The 24,190-nt window shown below is 35.9% G+C and overlaps 1 protein-coding gene across 1 annotated transcript in view; it reads right to left on the reverse strand.

Annotated features, from left to right (window-relative positions):
• KHDRBS2 (KH RNA binding domain containing, signal transduction associated 2) overlaps positions 1-24,190 on the reverse strand; it is a 543,955-nt gene that overhangs the window by 19,243 nt on the left and 500,522 nt on the right. The window contains exon 8 of the mRNA XM_029944584.1: positions 818-876. Within this exon, the coding sequence (XP_029800444.1) occupies positions 818-876 (59 nt within the window). The remainder of the gene's footprint in view (positions 1-817; positions 877-24,190) is intronic.

Below are 24,190 nucleotides of genomic sequence, written 5' to 3' on the forward strand. Positions count from 1 at the left end.
GAGTTGGAGAGAGAGAGGGATGCAAAACTTGAGAGACTATTGAATGCTGAAAATGAACTGAGGGTTGAAGGGGAAGGGGAAGGGGGGAAAAGAGGTGGTGGTGATGGTGGAGGGCACTTGTGGGGAAGAGCACTGGGTGTTGTATGGAAAACAATTTGACAATAAAATATTATGGAGAAAAAAACAAAAAACAAAAAAACAAACAAAAAAAAGTGATATACTATATTGATATGTCATAAATACTCAATAAATCAGACTGAATTGAGTTACAATTAATTTTAAGTAATATTTTAATTAAAGAGCGCATTTTTGAAATTAATCACTTTCATAGACTGACATGCTGTTTGACTATTAATTTTTAGGCCAAGCATTATGTGCCACTTTTAAGAAGTAATGCCGATGCACGCTATAAAAAGATATAACTCAAGAGCCACAATTTCTGCACTTAAAAGTTTTAAAATATTTTAACTGTATATTATGATCTTTATGACAGGAGGAAAGACACACCATTGGTGTCAAATCGATGAGTCAGACAATGGACACAGTGGAATATATAAGACACTATTCAAAATGCTCACTGTTGCTGCTGAAAATGATCTATGATTGTAATTAATTGCTTTTGAAATTTTGATCAAAATTGATCTGTCCAGTTTTCTGGCTCTGGCTGTTGGATGTCAAATCTCAGCCTGGAATTACATAAATCAATTTAGCTTGGACTTCTGTAAAAATTGGGAGTAGAAAGATAGAAGTAATTTCTGAGTTGTCAGTGACTGATGGATGTTCTGATTTCACAGTTTTAGTAAAGAAAAGGTCTTACCGTAGCTGTCATAGGCATCCTCACTTACTCCGTGACCGTAGTCATAGTATTCAGGCACACTGCAACAGATTTAGACAGCAATCAATGCTACTGTAATCAGGGGGAATCAACCCAGAAACTCATATGGAATTTGAAAGCAAAATGTGTGCTAAGGTAATATCTCAAGAACCTGTAGCATAAAACACAATAAAATACTCCATAAGAAACATACAGGTTACTGACAAGGAGTGCTACGATTTTCTCATGCCACCTCAGAACCTCTTTATCTCTAACCTCCAATTTTATAAATCAAATTTCCCTTAAAACACAAGTATCATGCTTCAAAATTTGTCAAGAGGAAAGTTATAAAGGTCTGTTTCCAAGAAAAAGTGCTATATAAGATGACAGTCTGGTCAACTGTGTGTGGCTTTTAATGCTGTTACCTTAAGAAATGTGCATCAATTTCATCTTTACTTCCAAACACTGAAATTATATTTATACTCCCCTCTGGCCTTTCCACAGCATGTCTGTGAACTTCTTACTTAATATTTTGCGAGATGCTTCCGTGTTTCAATAACTGATAAGAAGGTGTTCTTTCTTCATTTCTTACTCAAGTTACTTACAAGCTTCCCCCACCACAGTTGTCACCTCTGTGCCCTGCGGTGGTACTTCCCCCTCTAAGGGACCGTTTTCATTAGCATCCAGGCATTTCACATATGTCTCATCCTCCAACAGCCCTCCCTCACCCCCACATCTCTTAGTGACTTGCCCCTTTACAGCAAAATTTCTTGAAAAGAAGCAACTGTTCACTCTTTTCACTGCTTCCCTTTTTCCTATGGTTTTGAAGATACTCCAATCAGGATGTGGTCTCCACTGAAACTGCTCTTGTCAATATCCTGACATTTTCAAATCCAGCGGTCAAGACGTGTCCTCATTTTACATTAGCATTTAACACAGTCCACCATTTCTGGATCCTTCAGCCATTTCAGTTGCTTCTGAGATGTTCTCAGAATAAATATTTATATTAATATATTCACATTTATATTTATAATTTATGATATACATTTTCCCCTCAAATAAGCTCCTTCATTTTACATCCTTTGCCTGAATCTTCATTTATAACTTATGTATTATATATGGTAAATTTATCAATAATGTCAAGGTTACTAATTCTTTTTAAGTACAGTAAAACATTGGACTGCGAGTAACTTGTTCTGCAAGTGTTCCACAAGATAAGCACACATTTCTAATAAATTTTAACTTGATAAATGAGCGATATTTTACAATATGAGTATTATGTGATGCCAAATGTTACTTGATCACAAGTGAGCCAGTGGTTCTTTTCTCTGTCTCTCTGTCTCTCTGTCTCTCTCTCTCTGCAGGAATGTTGGTGATTGTCTCCCTCACTTGGATGCTGAGTCTCAGGCCATGGTGTTTGGCTAAAATCAGTGATTTTTCAGAACCTTGGAAGATGCTCAGAACTGACACTAGTGTATTCTTTGTCACTTCAAAGCACCTATGGACAGTCCTTTGCTTTTCCACACAAGAGTAAGCTAAGGAATGGTTTGTTTCATTCTAGGTCAGGCTGCCTGCAGATATAGACCCTTTCCTCTGCTGCCTTATTGCCAGTTACATTAAATACAGTAGATGACAAGAGTTTATTCATACTGTACTGTAGTCAACATCCATGTGACTAGATGCAGTGGCCCCCATGCAGAAAAAGATCCACTGAACCAATAGATGGCAGTGGTGCCATTAGTGATGATGAAAGTCGTCCTACAATAAGGACAACTTTCCGGTCTTCCTCACACCAGTCATGACAGTTTTCCAAGGTAAGTGATAGCTAATTTATTTTTCTTTATATTTTGTATTTTCTTTATTATCTTATATTATAGTATAATTATTTTTTATATATTTTGGGGTTGTGGAACGAATCATCTGAATTTCCATTATTTCTTATGGGGAAATTCACTTTGAATACAAGCATTTTAGATTATAAGCATGTTACTGAAACTAATTATGCTCTCAAACCAAGGTTTTACTGTACTTTGGAATATTCAGATTTTCACTTATCTTTACTTGGGAGGCAACATCTCCTACATAAAATAATCCTCTTCCCCAAGTATTAAATAAAAAGCAGAGATTTTAACCTTTGGAGTTCCAGTCCCCTCTAAGAATTTCATTAAATCTATGGGCCACTGGTCCAGCTATGAAGTGTGGCAAGAAAATGGCTTAAGATCAAATGCCAAATTATGTAAGAGCTGAGGGTGGGCCACAGATTCCAAAGTGTTAGATTGAAAGGAAAGATACAAAGGCCTAAAATTTTGTGGTTGTCATTATCCCTCAAGGCAATCTCGTAGGTCTCCTTATATTAAATACTTTACATTTCATTGATAGTAAGGAAAGGGAAGCAAAAAAGAAAATAGAAGTGTATGTATTAGAAATGAAAATGAAAGACAGAGAAGTTTGGCCCTTTCTCTATTTCTGGGAGGCGACCGAGACTTCACTAACTCAGTTTTAGTATAAAGTAGCTGGGAAAAAGAAGATTCCTGAGTGCAGCCTTCATTGTCCAGAATATCTATGCACAAATTATCTAGGAAAAATGTATGGTAGTATGTGTTTCTTCCCACACTTGGACTATAGCAGTCTCAGGCCATTGACTAGTGGCTGGATGTTTCTTTCACACACTTAGCTTAACAGAAGCGATACAGCCTCATTGAGAACCCTCATGCATGTGTCACAAATTCCTGAGAGTTGTTACATTGATTCCCTGGATGATCAAGAGATGGCAGTCATGAGAATATGATTCAACAAGCAGCATTCCCATTTATATGGATGAAGAGAAAATGAGGGCATTGACAGCAGCTTCTCTCCCCCTTTGTCACAATCAATAATGTTTCCTTGAAGAAAACCTGACTATGTTTCCCAAAGTGCTGTATGAAGACCACCAGCTCCAAACACTGTCTAGTGGCATTGCTATGTCTCTCATTGGATTTCAATTTAAATTTTAAATGTTTATTTATTTATTTATTATTTTGAGAGAGAGAGCGAGTGAGAGAGTGAGAGCAAGAGAGTGAGAGAGAGAGTGGTGGAGGGACAGAGAGAGAGGGAGGGGGAGACAGAGAACCCCAAGGAGGCTCCGCGCTTTTCACAGAGCCTGATGTGGGGCTCGATCTCACCACTGTCAAATCGTGACCTGAGCTGAAATCAAGAGTCAGATGATTAGCCAACTGAGCCACCCAATTGCCCCTCAGTTTTAATTGTAATTGATGAAGGTAAGGGACAGGAAAAAGACAGTAGTGAGGGAGACCATGACAAAGAAACTACAGATATTGCCTGTTGTAAATGATACATACCATCATTTAGCTAGTCAAAAAGGTGAAAGTAGAACATATTTGTAAAAATAATGGATAATGCAAAATAACAGATAATAAGCATAGTGGACTCTGTCAGAGTCCATTCCTTTGCTTATCTGAACATTACTTCTCATTTCTTCCTTAGGAAAACATTTTGCAGGGACAAATGGCTGCACCACGAATAAACACATTCCTCAGCTATCCTTACAACTAGATGTGTCCTTGTGACTAAGTCAGGAAACACGGGGTGTGCACACATGTGAGTGTGGCAACCCTGGGGTTATTTCCAATTTACTGACCAGCTCCTCATCTTGGACTTGTGCAGTCATCTCCTGCGTTGGTAGAAGGCACTCAAAGTAATGATCTGGCAGCTACCATGCAAATAAAGACAGTGCCTTAGGAAGGCGTGGATGGCAACATGGGAGGAACTTCTGTCTCTAAATGATCATGTTGGAGCAAACTTACTGTAAACCACTGCCTACTTCAGGGATTGATATAGGGAAAAATGGTTTTTTATCTTGTTTGAGCCACTGAACTTTGGATCTCTCTGTCACAACAATTAGACAATAAATAAGTATGTGGAAGTGTCGAACTGCCATTAAAATCCCAAAATACTGGGCATTAGCTTAGTGAGAGGGTGGAGAGTGTAAGGAAAACAATATAGTAGGGTAGAAAGCTAATAGGCCTTGTTATGCCATTGCCCATGAACTTGGGCAGCAGGCTACAGGTCTGCATATATTTTGATTCTACAGGAAAAAGCTTAACAAAGCCCAAAGGCTTAATCCTGCTGCTTTTAGAAAGGTTTACAAAAGTCATGAGATTAAATAAGAATGGGTCATTTTTCCAGAAGAAACAGAAGTGAATAGAACTTTGCTAAAAGAAGTTATTTCTGCCTGATTTATGTGTTAGTGCTATAACTTAAAATGAAAGAGTGTTCAGAAATTTGTGGTTTGGCAGGATTAGAGAAGTCAGCTGTTTCTGTATGCCAATAGGACGAGATAATGAGTGTTGCTCAAAAATGCCCTCACTTCTTCCCATTAGACTTAACCACCATGTATGATCCTTAGAACATTCCCCCAGGTTACTGAACATGTACAAGCATGCTGGCTGTAAAAATTGTGAAGCTCCCAATGACGGCGCACTCTATTTGACTCAATACAGATGTGGCTATGGATTGAGACCATTTATCCATTAGGATAAAGAAGAACCTTCTAGTAAATCTGGTATAACCTCCAGAAAAAACAAAAATGAACAAACAAGAATGTCCCATAAGGTTGCCAGATGCACTAACCAAAAAACTTTTTTCAGTGTGGTTGCTTAGGTGTCTTTTAATGTTGCTTGGCAAGATTTTATAATTGTTATTGCCTATGGAGCCTTCAGTGTTTCCCAATGAAAGTTTCTATTGTGGTGATTCTGTTCCTTTTCCACCACTTTATATTGGGTGTTGTGTATGGGGAAGAAAGTTGAGAGCAGCAAAGATAATCTGCTTCTCATTTTATAGGTTGTCAGGCTTCAAAGAACCATAACAAGACCTAATGTAGTTCTGTATGTTTCCCAGAGATTCTGGATTTTGTGTTGGCTGCTGTCATTGGAATTGAACATGGATTTTCTCTCTTGGGTAGTAGGTAGGTATCTTTGTTTTTAATGAGAAGAAGGATATTCATTTGTATGCGCATAGCTAGAGGGTTGGACATAGAAGACTTCTAATTGTTCCCCTCCAAATCCATTTGTCTCTTGCATAAGAAAGACTGACCATCTCAGGATTATATTTCCTAGCACAGGTACAGAGTGATGTGTAAAAATGTTTTAATGATCTGCATAAAACTAAATTCCTTTGTCCTCTACTTCCTTCCAACTTTCATGTAACTGACTGGAAATGTGAATGACTTGGAACAATTTTGGAAAGCTGTGTTAATGATGGTGGAGTGAACCAAATCTTTTTGTCTCCCAAAATTTGTATGTTGAAATCCTAACCCCCTACGTGACAGTGTTAGGATGTGGAACTTTGGGGAAGTAATTAGATCCTGAGGGTGGAGCCTTTATGAATGAGATTAGTGCCCTTGAAAAGGGGACCCCAGAGAGCTCTCATGTCCTTTCTTCACCACGTGAGGACACAACAAGAAGACAGAAGTCTACAACTCAGAATAGGGTTCTCACCCAAACCCAACCATGCTGACACCTTGATATGGGACTTCAAGTCTCCAGGACTTTAGGAAATAAAGTTCCTTTTATAAGCCACCTCATGTATGGTATTGTGTTATAGCAGCCCAAACTAGGACAGATGGCATTCCAGTAGTTAGGAATCCCTCAGTGGTGCCACGAAGCAGACCCCACCTTCTTGTCCATGTCTATTATATATGAGGGAGATAAACTTTTCTCTTGTTTAGGCCACTGAATTGTGGATCTTCTTACTAAGGAAGCTATACCCAATATCTTAAATAATACAATAGCAATTGAAGCATTCCCTTGAAGATTAAACAGACATCCAGTAAACATTTGTTGAATAATTAAATGATTGAATTTGAGAATTCAAAGAAGACATGATTGTGTTTGAACATGAATAATCTTAGAGTATTTTGCTATAAATATCTTTATAAAACTTTGTTTATGCATCAGAAGAAATGTCTAGTTATATTGACAGTAATGGGAGCAGTGAAAAAATTTATTTTCTGATATGAATGAAATTCAGATTGAAAACTTAAAAATAATGTAACTGACCAATGTATCTGTGATTTTTATATTGTTATGTTATTTTTGAACTTTAAAATCATATGATTTGGCTAGAGAAAGTAAACTATGCTTTTCATTTCATTATTTCAGAAAGCTAACATTTATTACATTTATTTCATTTGTCTGTTCTTAATAATGTTGATATGTGAGTAAAAGTGAACAAGTGATTTCACTATAAACAGAACCTGGTTATTTAATTTTCAGTTCACTGTGATTCCACCATATATTTTAGAAAATATAGTTCTCAAAGTATCTAAACACATTGTGACAATTGTGGAAGTGTTCATTAAGATGACAGTTATTGGTGGTTTGGAACTTAATTACTCTGGTGGTTATAGCAGATAGAATTTTCCTAGGAATTGGGACATATATCAAATCAAGATATAACATGTTAGCTGCAATGACTCACTAAACAATATGTAATTATTAGTGAAATTGTGCACAACATTTTGGCCTTTTTATACCAAGACTATAGACAGTAATAAATATTTGGGATAAAAAAAACAATATAAAGAAGTAAAGTAAAGGAGGCAGGAAAGGTATCAGATTAATTTATTAACGATCAATTATAAAACTAGAAAGAAGATCAGATATGGAAAATTCTAGTTATTTTTTGGTGGACAGAGGAACATTTTACCCTAAATAGACTATGTTAGCAGTTTACTAAGACGGCTAATTAAGTGGCAGTGAACACAACAGACAAAATTGGTATGGAATGTGGTTTCTAGGAAACCAATATCGTCACCACAATCAAGCTATTTTTCCAAGCAAGTTCTTAGCGCACCCACCTGTGACATAATAACACATCTCTACAGCACTTCACAATCTAGCAGTCGGTGTCGATGTTCATGTGGTGGGAGAAACCACACTGATGGTGGATCAGGCTAGTTCAGGAGCCACCAAGACTAACCAAGCTCATAAAGGAAACACATTGGACGTTCAGTTGTTACCAATAGAGATATTGGCAGTAACATAAAAGAGAACTCCACTCTAGAAGATGTGTGCCCATCATCAAACCAGTCGGACTGGTGTAAGTGGGAAAAAAAATAGAGGAGGCAGTTTAATAAAAGTCCACACTTTGCTTAGTTTTCCAACTGTTTACTTTGGTAGGATATAAAAATTACCAGAGATCATTACAAACACACCATTGCTCTTTGTGGTCCTCCAAAGGTTAAAGCTCCCACATTTATAAGTTCCAGTTGCATTTAGTTTATGCTATGTTGTCCTTCACTTCAACCTTTTTTGATTCTTGAGTAAGCTAAAGATCTGTGTCTATGAAGTAGGACAGGTAGTTGAGGATGAGTTTTAACTAAAGATTCATGAATTATTTTCCAAATTGAAGAAAAATAAAAAAAATATATAAACTAATATTTTAGGGGTGGTTGTTGGTTAAGCGTCTGACAGCTGACAGCTCAGAGCCTGGAGCCTGCTTCAGATTCTGTCTTCTGCTCTCTCGTCCCTCCCCCACTGACACTGTCTCTGTCTCTCTCAAATATAAATAAACATTAAAAATTGTTTCAATATATAAAATAATATTTTAGAAGAAGGGATAGAGGGACTTGATTAATGTATTAATATGAAAGATTCATAACTACCCGACTATTTTTGGGACTTAAGTACGCTTAGAATTTGAACTCTTAATATAAATTGCTCTCCTAAGCATATATGCTGAAACCTTGTTATGTTGTGCATTTATGCTGTATTTCCAGAAATATTTGTCAAGTAAAGGCAAATTTTCAGCCCAGCTCCTACCCACAAATTGTGAATTGGTAGTTCTTTATTTTTAGGTCTACCGATATGATGATTAAATCCTTCTGTTAGGTTTCACAAAGCTCCACGAAACTGCTACTCACAAAGCTGTAAACCTAGTGTGTAGATTATGATTGCAACACACTAGTACATTCTGAAAAACAACCAAATATGCTCAAATTTTGATAACTAATTTATACAAATGAGTGGTGGCCTCTGAATGCACTGCCATGATTAATACAAGTACATACAAGTGAAGACTCATAATATTTACTGGGCTGCTACCAGTTCATCTCCAGGGGTGAGAAATGAAATATTCTGTATTATTAAAACAGATAGAAGAGCACCTGGGTGGCCCAGATGGTTAAGCATCCGACTTCGGCTTGGGTCATGATCTCACAGTTTGTGGGTTCCAGCCCTGCATTGGGCTCTGTGCTGACAGCTCATTGCCTAGAGCCTGCTTTGGATTCTGTGTCTCCTTCTCTCTCTGCCCCTCCCCCACTCATGTTCTATTTCTATCTCAATAATAAATAAACATTTAAAAATTAAAAAAATAAAACATACATATAAAACACAACTGTGATACATCTAGTCATAAGGGAAAAGCATAAGAAAAAAAGTACTATATGACTGCTAATTATGAGTGAATCCTCTATGTATAGTTTAATAATATTGTTAATCTCATGTTTTTATATTAAGATCACAAATACAAATACCAATATTACTGGAGTTAATAAGAGGTTTAAATATGAAAAATGTACAGCTTAAATTACTTAATTGCCCTTATGTACTCCTGTTTTATACATTTCATTTTCCATTCAAAAATTTTTCCATTTAGAAATTGGCTTTTGTTCTGAGGGCAACTGGAGACTAAAAACATTCAAGTTAACCATTCTGATACTAGAAATGAGTGCTCACATATATGATCATGTGCTTTTCTGAGAACTCATTATCATTGAAATTATTAGTGAATAAAAACTTGGTATAAAAATAAGCCATAACCCTGAAACTCAACTGCATAACTTATACATTCCTAATGTAGAAATAAATCCAAAAAATTTGAAGAAATGAAACTCTCTTAAACCTTGAAATATGTTGATCATTTTTGTGTGTGTGTGTACTAAAAACTATTACATGAAATATTCCTTTTTAAATGTGTACATGATTCAACTAAAATGCAAATACACTTTTCCGTACTCAAGTATCAACATGGAAATATTAGCTTTCACAGAATTCTAACAAGGAAGAAGATCAATGCTTTAGATACCTATCTTTGGAATTCCACCAAAATTACATAAATAGCTTTAAAATATTTTTGAAATTCATTCAATGATTTCATTCATTCATTCATTCATTCCAACCAACCAACAGTGTTACACAGAAAGTATTGTATTATAGAGTGGCCATATTTGTTTATAAATAGAATATAAGTTTGTGTCTTCCAAGATTAACCAGTAAATCAAATACATTGAGCATGAATGGATGGAGGGGGAGAGAGAAATAGAGAGAGACAGAGAGAGAGAGAGAATGAATGAGAGATAACATAATAACTCTCGGCAGTTATCTTGGACAATTTATTTTGAGAAAGTCAAAGATATAAATCTCTCAATCAAAGGTAACTCATCATGAGACATAAAAAGTCCATAATCCATTCCCAGATCCATTTGGAGGAAAATCAGTATTTGAACTGAACATTGAAAGCTGCTATTTTCCATTTTCCATTTTCATTGGCTATGCCTTGGACAAATCATTTAATCTCTCTGAACTCCAGTTTCTTCACCTTTAATATGGCAATAATAATATTTACCTCAAGTATTAATGAGATAGCCTGAGACAGCCCTATGATAAGTGCCTGGTACATAGCAGACACAGTAAATATTAATAATGGGTAATTGTCCAATCAATAAAGGCATAGACATAAAGTTCCCCTTTTTCATATTCATAAAGGTTGTGAAGCTGATAGAGATTTCATCTTCTTAAAATACTCTGAAACATGAAATAACCATACATGCCTTCTTAAGTTTCAGTTGATGGTATTTAATGTTCACAGGATGAAATATAGGCTGATTATTCATGAAGGAAGTGTCATATTTGTTCTGCTCATAGATTAATGATCAAGATAGATGGTCTATATAAGGCATCTAGCGTAGAATTATGATCAGCTTTGCAATGATCTACATTTTAAGAAATGGGTATTTTGAGAGTACAACCTCATGCTCTAAATGAGAGAGAAATACTTGTAGATATAATTTTGCTTTCTGGATTCAATATGGCACATACATTTCTGAAAATAGCCTATTTTTATAGACTCTCCTTAATCATTTTTTCAATTCAGCTTGTATTTTTTGCTTACTTTGACCCTTTATTATATAACTGAAGGGTGAGCAATTTTATAACAAAAACATTAATCTTCTATTTTATTGCATGGAGTTATCATTAGAACATAGCAATTATTTTCTATAAATAAGACCTTCAATTGACTGATTAATTAGGTTCAGTGATACATGACATTATTAAATGAGCTGTTACATGCTTTTGGTACAAATACACAGAAGTTATTGAACCCGAGTTTGAAATGGACATAATTCCAACTGTACACACATTATTTTTTTGGCTGAATCATAATTCATGAATATCAGTAAGATTTCAGTGCTGTAAATATCAGTATAATTTCTAATTATTTCAGTACTCTAATGTAGTTGACTTTGAGACTGAATTTATTGGGGCAAACTGCACTATGGCTATGTGTTAATGGTGATTTATATTCTTCCCCATTCAAATTGGAAATGGAATCTCCCCTCCATTGCATAATGTTCCAGAACCACTTTTTACTCATTAAAGGATTATTTTCATGTGCCAGACTTTGGAAATTTAAATAGATAAAACAAAGTCTGGGGAAAGAATACACCAATTAATAACAATGCTTCTGTTTTGACAAGTCTTTATGTGAGGAAACAAAGCCACATTCCTCCAGAAACTCTCCATACATAACTAAAGTCAGGTGAGGGCGTGTCCGTGCACCATCATAGTGGCACACTATGAACTGAATTGTAATTGTGTATTTTCATGTTTCCCTGATCTCTAATCTCCAGACTGTGAGTGAATTCTTTAGTATGGCACACCCATCTCTTTGTATCTACATTTTCATGACGACCTAGCCTTTTCCTTATCACTCCCCTGTTACCAAACCTACACTCCGACATAGTAGAATGTTTCCCAAAATCATGAATCATTTCATGACTCCATTCCCCTGATCATGGTATCCTTCAACCTTGACGGAACTTCCTCTACTTCTTCACTAAAGAAGGTGTCCACCATCTTCTCGGGGTCTAGCTCAATGGTTGGCTTATTAAAGCACTACCTGACCTCCCAGGCAAGGTGCTACCCGTCTCCACTTGCCTTACTGACATCTTCATGTAGAGCAGCTCTCATTGTCTGAGGATTTTCTTTAAAATATGTCTCTTCCTTTACCACAAGGACTCTCAATACTTAGTGTGCATTAGCATCAAGAAATTGTGCCAAAAATGCAGATTCCTGAGCCTCCATTCTTCAGATTCTAAACTGACCACAGCAGGGGCCCCAAGACACCAAGACCTGCAATTTCATTGCCGTTGCTTCTCATGCAAAAGCTCAGGATCATATTTTGTGGGGAAAAAAAGAAAAGAAAAAAAAGAAAGAAAAACAAACAAACAAAAGATCAAAAAAACAAAAAACAAACTGCACTGTGTATAAATCAACAACCGAATTACCCCTTTTTTGCTTTGAATATATAGGTACAAAATAGTGACATTCAATGAATGCTTATTGAGTAAATGAATGGTTTTTAAGTACTACATAATTTCTTTGTGAATAATTTGCACGCTGCCTGACAGTACAGCCATGTAAATTTGTGGCTATGTTTACAACTGTTCTTACAGGATTTTAATTGGTGATCAATGTCAATTTAAAGGTTGCTACTGAACTATATCCTTGGTACCTTGTTTTTATTTAAAAAAATGGATGTATCTGATAAAGAAACATAAGATGTGCTAAGAAGTATAGCTAAGATTCTGACTTTCAGAATTAGTATTCAAAAAAGTCATTCAAAATCAACAATAGAAGGCCTCAACAACAAGGTGCGATGTCAGAGATAAGTGTACACTCTGGTGTTTAGGTTAAAAAAAATCAATTGCAGGAGCACCTGGGTGGCTCAGTCAGTTAAGCATCCGGCTTCGGCTCAGGTCATGATCTCATGGTTCGTGGGTTTGAGCCCCGAGTTGGGCTCCGTGCTGACAGCTCAGAGCCTGGAACCTGCTTGGGATTCTGTTTCTCCCTCTCTCTGTGACTCTCCCCTGCTCATGCTGTCTCTCTTTGTCTCTCAAAAATAAATTAAAAACATAAATTTTTTTAAAAAAATCAATTGCAAAGATGCAGGATGGTGTGAGAACTGGCTTGACCGAAGTTCATTTAGGAAGAACCCAGGTTTTCAGCAGGAAATAAATTAAATAAATCCCAAGAATGTGACATAGCTACTTAAAAAGAATATATGGTCAGATGATGTTGAAGTGCTTTAAAATAAGAAGCATTATTATACAGGATGTAACCGTGTCATTTCTTTGCACCAGGCAACTCTTCTCCGATGTAACGTACTTCGAGATCACTGTGCCACACCTTAGGATGGACACTTGGACAACTGGAGGCGTTTTATAAGAGAACAGCTAGGGTAGTTAGTGAAATGGGAATAATGATATACCAAGAACAGTTGAGGAAAACCATGTCTATGTGAGTACTGACCTTGATACTACACGTTACTGGTACAATAATGTAGCTTAATCACAAACTATCATATACTAAGAAGCAGTTGTTGAGGTTGTTTGGGTTGTGTTTTTGTCTGGCTAGAGGTTTCCCAGAGGCTGAGATCACTGGGGCCTTTGTTCCAAGCTTGGGTGGAACCGGGACCGACCTCCTTGACGTGTGGACGCCCTGCGTATCCATTCTGGAGCCCAGACTAACAGCACGACAGCTATCTAGAGAAGTTCTTCTCCTGGCAACAGCAAGAGCAAGTGGGAAACGCATAGTCCTCTTGATACATATGCTCAGTATGGCATTATTCTATTAGTCAAAGCAAGATACAGGATAGTGAAGAATCAGTGTCTCTTTTATGAGAGACACTGAAAAATCACAGAGCAAAGGGCGTGAACATAGGGAGGGGTGCAAGGATGCATTCTATCACATGCTGCATATTGACATAGGGACATTACCTTCATAAAGAAAGACTGGTATGTGGAACAGAACAATTTATTATGGGTAGCTTCACAAGCTGATTACTGATCGATGTATATAAATGGAGATTACAGGGAAGAAGATATTATTTCAGTTTATGAGTTTTCTAATAAGCTGAGGTGTGAACAATATGGCATTAGTACAAAGTACCCAGTCTTTGGAATTGGACAGAAATCAGTTTGAACCTTGTCCAGGCCTGGGCAAGGTGAACATTCTGAACCTAGTTTTCTTGTGATCTGAGGATAAAACTGTCTACCTCATATGATAATGTTATAAAGTGCCCAGGATAGGCCTCTGCATATAGCAGCTGCTCTGTATTATTTTAGAAATTGTCAAGTGTTTCCTGACTAGCCTTCACACTCCTCTCTTGCTTCTTTCACACATCTATAATTCGGTCTTACTGAAAATTATATAATACAAATTCACAAGTACTTATAGTACTTGAATTCTAAATCCCCAAACTCTGAACCTCCAATTTTCTTTCTTCATTTGAGTCTCAAAATCATTAGGCAACAAAATCTAATCTAAAATGATTAGCTATTTATAGCAATTTATGTCCTGCCTACTATAGTCACACATTTATTTCAATATAATAATATGAATATGTACTTTTGGTCCAGACACAATATATAATTTATGCATTATACTGCCTTTATAAAATATAAATCGTTCTGAGTATGAAATACCTAGTCCACAGTATTATAACTATGGAATTTGAACCTGTACTTAAATATACCATATAGGTCACTGTTCTCCTTCTAGCCCCTAGAAAATAGCCCTCAATAAATAACTTTAATCAAGCAGCAAAATAAGGTGCTGAGATTATTATAAAGGGAAATCTAGTTATGAGAAATTACTAATATCTGTATCTTATTTTGGCTCCACTCCACATGCACATCCACATCCACATTCTGTTCCCTTTTCTGATGTTTTTCCAGGATCTAAAGTGCCATGTTGTGTTTTTTTAACTTACTCTACAATTTCAAGATCACAAAGTCCATATTTTTCATTTTGACCCTAGGTGTTTCAAGAAAAATACCTCCCTATCTCATTACCAGTGTTCAAGTGCAATGAATTAAGACCCATTTTTGTTGTTGTTGGTTGGTTTTTGGTTATGTGCAAATTGATTGAGAAACCAAAGAAACCAATGAAAACACAGGAGGACAAATCAGAGAAAGGATGGAATAGCAACTAATAGAGAGAACTTGCTAAGCTCAAATGACCAAATCAGGCTGATGCAAAAAAAAAAAAAAAAAAAAAAGAAGAAGATGATTGTAATTGTCACCAAAGATGAATTTGTTTTTGCCAACTGTTAAATATGATAACAACCTCAAACTCTATCCAAAAAATCATTCTTTTCATACATCTGAGTGCTATATCTAGGCTTTCCTGTTCCTCTCCTATCATTTCAACTAAATGCTCTACCACCCCTAGGTGTCTTCTTAGATCACCTCAAGGACATGTAAATCTTTAGTAATGAATTATAGTCTCATTTCTTTGTCTTTGTACATATCTTTGCCTGGACAAATTTTATTTACCCAGTTAAATCACAGCTTGGCATGAGCTCTTTTTAAGAAAACTTCTAGGGGACATTTGGGGGGCTCGGTTGGTTGACCGTCTAACTGGATTTCAGCTTAGGTTATGATCCTAGGGTCGTAGGACTGAGCGCCACATCTGGCTCCACACTGAGCATGGAGCCTGCTTAAGACTTTCTCTCCCTTTTCCCCTCTCCCCCACTCATGCACACTCCCTCCCTCCCTCATAAAGAAAAAAGTCTCTGACACTTTCTTATAATTGTCTACTTGATGGCTTCCCAGGTTCTCTCATATCCTCTGGCACCTCCTTCTAGCATAAGTACTTATCACATGCTACATGTTTATCTGCATGTCTGTCTTCTTCACTAATTGTCTCCAAAGAGTCTTCTCCTGGATTTTAGGGACATCTTTCACAGACCACATAGTGCCCTCAAATAGCCATTTAAAAAAATTTATGTTACTTTATTTTTGAGAGAGAGAAATACCGAGTCTGAGCAGGGGAGGGGCAGAGAGAGAGGAAGACACAGAATCCAAAGCAGTCTCCAGGCTCTGAGCTGTCAGCACAGAGCCTGACATGGGGTTTGAACCCACGGACATGATATCATAACTGAGCCAGAGTCAGTTGTTCAACCAACTGAGCCAACCAGACACCCCCAAATAGTCATTTTGAAGGACTCTGTATTACTGTGCTCTTGAAAGCATTTTCTGGATACTGACTTCTCTATCTTGCTTATTTTGTGTAGAACAGAATTTGGAAAATAATGACTGTGGCTACTTGCAGTTATATTTGGTTTAATCTCTATAGTGTTTAACTTTCAAAAATTAGTTGCTTACATCAAAAACATCAGGACATTGCACTGAAAAACTGATGTGACAAGTTACATTTTCCAAAAATGGCCACAACATCATTTTTTATCCTTGAACCATGCCCGTTCCCTGGTTACTGGTGAGGTCTCATATCCTTTCTCTTGAATCAGGGAGGACTTGACAGAATGAAGCTAAGTCATGAAAGGCAATGCAGCTTCTGTTTTGTTCTGTGGCATACTCAGTTCTGGTGCTTTAAGCTGCCATGCTGTGAGGAACTAAGCAATGTTGAGTACTACATGAGCATTCCAAGCAGCGGCCCCAAATTAGGTATCAGCTGACATCCAGCATCAGCTGCCAGATAGATGGAGAAGAATCTCCAGATATTTCCATATGCCAGCCATTGAATTATCCTTACCTTTTGAGCCTTCTTGCAGAGAGGCTCCAGACAGAGGGGAAAAGAAACAAGACACCCCTGCTGTGCCTTGTTAGAATTCCTGATATACAAAATCCTCAAGTAGAAGACAACATAGTAAAGATGGCTATTTTATGCCACTTAGCTTTTGGATGGTTTGTTATGCAGCAATAGTAACTGGAAAGCAGAATTTCATGGGGAAAAAACATCTAGCATTCCTGAACCCTTTGCTTTACATTAACTATATGGCCACAATATCCTAAACTTGAACAGAAGATATTTGCCTTCAGTAGAGCATGCATATTCCAGTTTGCCACAGTCTCCCACCACTCCTTTTTGTTGCACCTTGACAATTATATACACTCATGAACATTTGTAACCCCTAAATCTATTGATAACTGTTACATATGTCTTTCCTTTTTAAAAAATGTTTATTTATTTCTGAAATAGAGTGAGAGAGAGAGCACGCGTGCAAGTGGGGAAGGGGCAGGGAGAGAGGGGAACAGAGAACACAAAGTGGGCTTTGTGCTGACAGCTCCGAGACCCATGTGAGGCTTGAACTCATGAATGGTGAGATCAAGACCTGAGCCAAAGCTGGATGCTTAACCAACTGAGACACCCAGGTGCCCCTAAATATGTTTCTTTTTCTTTTGATGGAACTAAATATCTTTAATGAGCATCAAAGTCAGAATTTCACCTTAGGCTCTTTAATTGGTCCTGATAGTAGGCTTTTTGCAACACATCAGGTTCTTCAAGAGTCTAAGATGATCTAACAGTTCCCTTTTCTGAAGCTCTGATTGCATATGGTTTGCCTGATACTTTCCTGTTTCCAGTTGAGGCGTGTCTCCAGTTCTAAAGTAATCTGCTGAGAAGAAATGACTAACATGCTGACCTATCCTCATCTCAGTAAATGACTAAACAGGTTTCAGTTACTAACTGGGACACTTCCTTTTCTTGGGAGACTCATCATTCAAATGACTAGAGAAAACGGGTTTTCTAGCTTTTCTTATTAAAGTCTTATAAAAGGTATTTATTGCATATGTTTAAATACAAATTGACTATTTAGAAAAGTAGTTATCAAAACTAACCTTACAGAAATAAAAAAATCAACAAATGCAATAAATATATAATGGATAATTTGAGAAAGCACATTCTTCCTTAAAACCAACAGCAAGTATCCTAGATTCCTAAAATATGTATTCCAGATGAGGACAAAAAATAGTGTGTTGATTATCAAGAGGTAGACTCACTTCGTTGAAGTAAATCCAAGCAATAGTCAATCTGCTGTTCATGCATGCAGAGGTCTGTAGATGGCATGAAAATACAACTAACTTGTAGAATAACTGGGAAAATATCTCAAATCCAATAACCTTTTGTAAATTCAATCTCATCATTGACTATAGTTTGAAACATAGCAGAATTGAATTACAAAATGAGGGTGAGTCACTTTATAGTGGATAGTACCACTTAAATGAATAGGAAAGGCTGTTATATACTTAATGTGATAGGTTTTATTAAATTACTGGGTAACTACAGTGACTTACACTTAAGTTTTCATTATAAGGGTTTCTGTAAACTCAGTATCATATACAGGGACTGCATCAAACTTATAACCTAAAAACATCGTTTTTCTTGCTTGCAATTATCCTTTGGTCAGAATCTTTTGAAAAGCATGCAAATAATTTACTACATTTTAATTATATTAAATGCATATTCTCTGTGGCTTGTTCAGGTAATAACAGAAATCCGTTGGCTCAATGAATTGATTTCATATTTTCGGACACTATTAGTCTTTACGTCCAAAGGCCTTTGAAGCTAGAAGATGTGATTTTGAATCCAACATTTACAACCTGAATGAACTTGGGAAAATCACATGACATTTTTAACCTTCAGGTTTCTCTGTCTTAAATGTTACTGCAAGGATTAAATGAGACAAAATGACCTAAACAATTAACACATCAGCTAGGCCAAAACTAAGGTTAGTTATTATTAATCATTCGTTCCTTGTAGTCTCTGAACAACAGAGCAGTGGTTCCCATTGTGTGGGCTCTTGACCCTTGAGGAGCCAAGAAATTGTGCAAGGGAGTCCAAAACCCCATTTGTTCACCAAATGTACATTTGTATGGTCACTGTGTATTCTGACTTTGTTTTTTAAGTATGTAGATGCTTTCTCATCAATAAGACACAAATTCATTTAAAAACATTACTGTTTCCATAACAATTCGAGTCATTTACATCTTTAAGAAACTGACATTAATATGTACAATTACTAGTTGTTGAAGGTATGGCACAATTTTTGGATGTTGTACTGTCTCTCTTCTCTTTGCCGACCCACCTCCACTCTTCCCTCCAACTGCTCTGTACTCTGGGGATGACTAACAGCAACTCCTTCTACTAGGTTTCTTGTTTTCTGCCTCCTAACGTGTTCAACCAATGAGAGCAAAGGTAGGAGACTGGAAGGAGGGAGGAGAGTGAGGTCAGGGCCTTACCTCCCTGAACCTTTCTCTTTGTGGGATGACCAGAGCTGCCATTCTGAATCAGAAGTCTCAGTTCCTCTAAGGAAGTCTCTCCAAATAGCCTTCTCTGTCTTCTCTCAAAATTATTTTTGGTGACAAACACCTTGCCCCAAGGATACTACTGCCAGGGAATCGTATTGTCCCTTGTGGTTTCTGTATACTCTGCTACTGAAAATAGTTCTCTTATTAAACTTATCTCAAATTATCCTAATTTAAGAGTGTCATTTTCCCCCCTACTGTGTAGACCTTGACCAATATAGGTATTCACAAAAGGGTCTTCATTCTAGAAAATTTTGGGGACTTAAATATCATAAAGATATATATTTGCTCTCCTAGCACATTCCTTTGTAATTTACAGAAAAGATTATTTTCCTAGTGAATTCCTCACCTGATTCATGAATTAAGGAAAGCAAAGTCTTCCATTTTGATATTTTGCCTATTATTCCAATATGAAGTTAAAGATTTAAAATGGAAAAAAGACAGTCTCTTCAGCAAATGGTGCTGGGAAAACTGGACAGCGACATGTAGAAGAAGGAAACTGGACCACTTTCTTACACCATACACAAAAATAAATTCAAAATGGGTGAAAGATAGGAAATGCAAGACAGGAAACCACCAAAATCTTAGAGGAGAAAACTTCTGTAACCTCTTTGACCTCGGCTGAAGGCAACCAGCTAAAAGGCAACTGACAGAATGAGAGAAGATGTTGGCAAATGACATATGGGATAAAGGGTTAGTATGAATAACTTATCTATGAAGAACTTATCAGAGTCAACACCCCAAAAGCAAATAATCCAGGAACAAATGAGAAGAAGACATGGATAGTCACTTTTCCAAAGAAGACATCCAGATAGCTAGTGGATGCATGGAAAGATATTCAATATCATTCATCATCAGGGAAATAAAAATTAAAACCATAATGAGATACCACCTCACACCTGTCAGAATGGCTAAAATTAACAACTCAGGAAACAACAGATGTTGGCGAGGATGCAGAGAAAAGGGAACCCTTTTGCACTGTTGGTAGGAATGCAAATTGGTGCAGCCACTCTGGAAAACAGTATGGAGGTTCCTCAAAAAATTAAAAATAGAACTACCCTGCAACCCAGCAATTGTACTACTAGGAATTTATCCAAAGAATACAAAAGTGCTGGTTTGAAGGGATACATACACCTCAATGTTTATAGCAGCACTATCAACAATAGCCAAATTATGGAAAAGCCCAATGTCCATCAATTGATGAATGGATAAGGAAGATGTGGTGCATATATGTACAATGGAATATTACTCAATGACCAAAAAAAATGAAATTTTGCCATTTGCAACAATTTGGATGGAACTAGAGTGTGTTATATATACTAAGCAAACTAAGTCAATTGAAGAAAGACAAATATCATATGATTTCACTCATATGTAAAATTTAAGAAACACAACAGATGAACATAGAGGAAAGGAAAGGAAAAAAATAAGATAATAACAGAGAGGGCAAACCATAAGAGACTCTTAAATACAGAGAACAAACAGGGTTGTTTGGAAGGGAGGTGGGTGGGGGGATGGGATAAATGGGTGATGGGCATTAAAGAGGGCACTTGTTGGGATGAGCACTAGGTGTTCTATGTAAGTGATGAGTTACTAAATTCTACTCCTTAAACCAATAGTATACTATATGTTAATGACATTGAATTTAAACTAAAAAAATAGAATAAAGGGAAATATTCCAATTAAGGTTTATGTAACTTTAAAGAAAATACATAGTTCTGTCCCAGGTGCAAAGGGTACACATAATATTCAAGCAAAATAAACTATCCTTGCTATCATTTCAGAAGGACTATAACTACTAAACCAAAACAAATACACAATTTTTAAATTTAGAATTAAATGTAGAAATTAAGGCATAAAAAACAGCTCAAGTAGCTAAAAAAAAGATTTACACTGGAAAATTATAGTTTCTATACATTTCACACCCAAATTAAATTGCCCTTAGAATCAATGATCTAAATTGGTCTTTTGATTTTCATTTGCAATATTACTATTTGAGTCTAAGTACATGCCAGTAACTTTTTTTTTCTATATCTATGGCTTTGGTTTGGTATAGATTCTTGCTGAAAATTTGAGCATTGAGAAAAGTCAATTGGTTTGAAAAACCTAATTTACATAATTTCAGAAGATTGATCTCTGAAAATGTTAATGACTTTGAGGAGTACATAAAAAATGGGGTATGAGAACATGGACAGAATTTAATATTTAGTCCAATTAAAGTTGTTAATCACAGGATGTAACTTGTCTTAAGCCAAAGACTTCAATAATTGAGTTCCCCTGGAAACTGCAATCTAATACTGCAAGTTGACACTTGCATAATAAACTCATTAATCCATTTTTTAAAAGTTGTTATCCTCATAGTCACAGAGCAAGAGAAAAAGATGGTCCAAGACCTGTCATATCATCGTCCTCCTTACCAGTCCTTAATATGTCATTTATGTTGAGCTTCCTCCTAAGGAATCTTTAAAGAAATCCCTTCTCTGATCCATTTGAAAATTTCCAGAACTAATGACACCTTACAAGACAACTGGGGATAATTAAAGTTGTTATAGCTTCTGAACTCCAGGTGAACCTTTCTAGTGTTGTTACCTTGTGAACTTCCCTTAGACTCTCTATTGAAGATGATATAATTACTCCATTTAGGTACCTGCCAGATTCTACTTTACAATTTCTACAAATTCTGTATTCACCTGTGCTGACTAGTCATTTAAAGACCACTTTCTCTAAAGATTTTTAATTTTTATATCAATTCTGTTAAGTCACCCATAATTCACTATTTTATTTTCACATTCTAAATTAGAATTTTTTTCTAATTCTGATCATGACAGTGCCAAAATAATATTCATATTGTTTATAAATGATGGAGATGTTTGATGCTCACATATTTCTGTTTACTCAACTTTAGAAACTTTCTCCATTTTCCTCCGTAAAACCCAATCATAATTTTAAAAGTCCAATAAATGAGCCACCACTTTAAAAAGAAATAATTCTATACTGCTTCTTATAAAAAATAAACTTTCACTTCTAATGTTAATACTTAGTTTCTCTGTAGTTGTTTCACTTATAATATAGTTATTTAAATACATACACAGCTCACAAATGACTCTTCAAATTGTTAGGGGAAAATATTAAAATATAGTTAAAACTTTTAAAAAATGTGTTGTTACTGTATGGTGAGTATATCCTCTGACACATATAATCATTTAATAAGTGCTTATTTAACTAAACTGTTATTATTCCCTTCTGCTGGCATAGTTAGATTAATAGAAATAATCTAAATATAGGAATTTATATATTATGTCATGAATTTTCTCAGTGTTTATCAATTTCTATTGCAAATTGGTACTATATATAGAAATTCTTCCTCAGAGTTTTCTGAAATAATGTTTGTTAATTTCATCCATTCATTAATGCCTTCATTTAGTTTTTGTTCATTTGTTCAAGAAATCTCTACTGAGAACCTTTAGTGTGTCAGATATTCTATCAATACTGAGGATATGCTTTGACCAAAATAATGTTTTTATAATTATTGTAAAATGGAATATTAGTATCATTTAAATTAAGTTCATGACCTGCTTTCTTTATCTCTTCTGGTTAAGCACTAAGATACCTCAGAAATATATGAATATTTTGTCAATAAATGTAATACATAGAATTCTGCATGTTTTATTCTCCTTTGAGGGAAGAGGCTTTTTTTTTGTTGTTGTTTATTTATATATTTTGAGATAGGGAAAGGGAAAAATGGAGATAGAGAATCCCAAGCAGGCTCCCTGCTGAAAGTGTGGAGCCTGACTTGGGGCTTAAACCCACAAGCCATAAGATCACGACCTGAGCCAAAACCAAGACACAGGCACCCCAAGAGGGTCTTATTTTGTATTTTCACAGTGTAGGTACACATTAAATCTGACATTTATGTGTTCAACAGTCATCTAATTCAGTAATACCCTATGAAAGACTCAATCCTAGATACTGTGAGGGACATGAGGGTAGCAGACAAAATTCTAGGAAAGTAATAAGAGTGATAAGTAAAATGTAGGACACAGAGAGAAAGTGGCATAGAGAAATAAATATATGGTGCTACCGATAGACCAAAACCAGGTTATTCCCAAATAAGGATTAAGAAAAAAACTTTTTGGAAGAGTTGCTTTTAAGCGGGGCCTTGGAGGATGGGATGAATTTAGCCATAGGAAATGGAATAGATAGGAAAGGAAGAAAAGGAGATAGCAGAATGCATAGAAAAAAATGTTTTTACATATAATTATATTTCATTAAGACAAGAAATTTAAAAAAATTATTCTGTTACTTTTTATGCAGAAGTATGTTAAATTCTTCTAACATTCACTTTTCAAGTGTTCAAAAATACATAATTCTAATGCCCAAGTTTTCTTCTTCCTTGTGTCTTAGTGTCAGCTATGCCCATTCAAGTCTAACCAGAGAAAGATGAAGAACGTCTCTCACTTTCAGAAAATTATTTCAAAATCTCTATCAGCTGAATGTAGGTCTTTAACACTAAATCAAGAAATTGTTTTATTTTATTCTAGTCTTTTTAGTGTGTGGGAATTGTTTTTTCTACCAAATAGTTTCTGAAACAAGCTACAGAACTTTATTGCCACCATTTTTATGCACTAATATCAATAATGAACTAATAATTTGATTGAAAATATTAGCAGATGCTTTAGCTACATAGCCAGTTTGCATACAATACTCTATTCAGTGTCTGTGACATGATACAAAACTTTCCCTCATCCTAAATAATTTTGTGTCTTTCAATTTACAATTGGGATGATCAAGATATCACACACAGTATAAACTCTTAGCTTATGATGGCCTTTCTATTTTACATGCTACAAATTAACCAATTACTCAGAATTGAAGATAGTCATTTCTATAATGATATCTTATGATATGCTTAGTTTTAAATGTATCAGTTCACACTTATCTTTTTCCTAATTGCCTACAGTATTCTCTCTAAGTAGAATTTCCCTTCA

Source organism: Suricata suricatta, chromosome 7 (genome assembly GCF_006229205.1).
Source record: "Suricata suricatta isolate VVHF042 chromosome 7, meerkat_22Aug2017_6uvM2_HiC, whole genome shotgun sequence".
Classification (NCBI taxonomy): Eukaryota; Metazoa; Chordata; class Mammalia; order Carnivora; family Herpestidae; genus Suricata; species Suricata suricatta.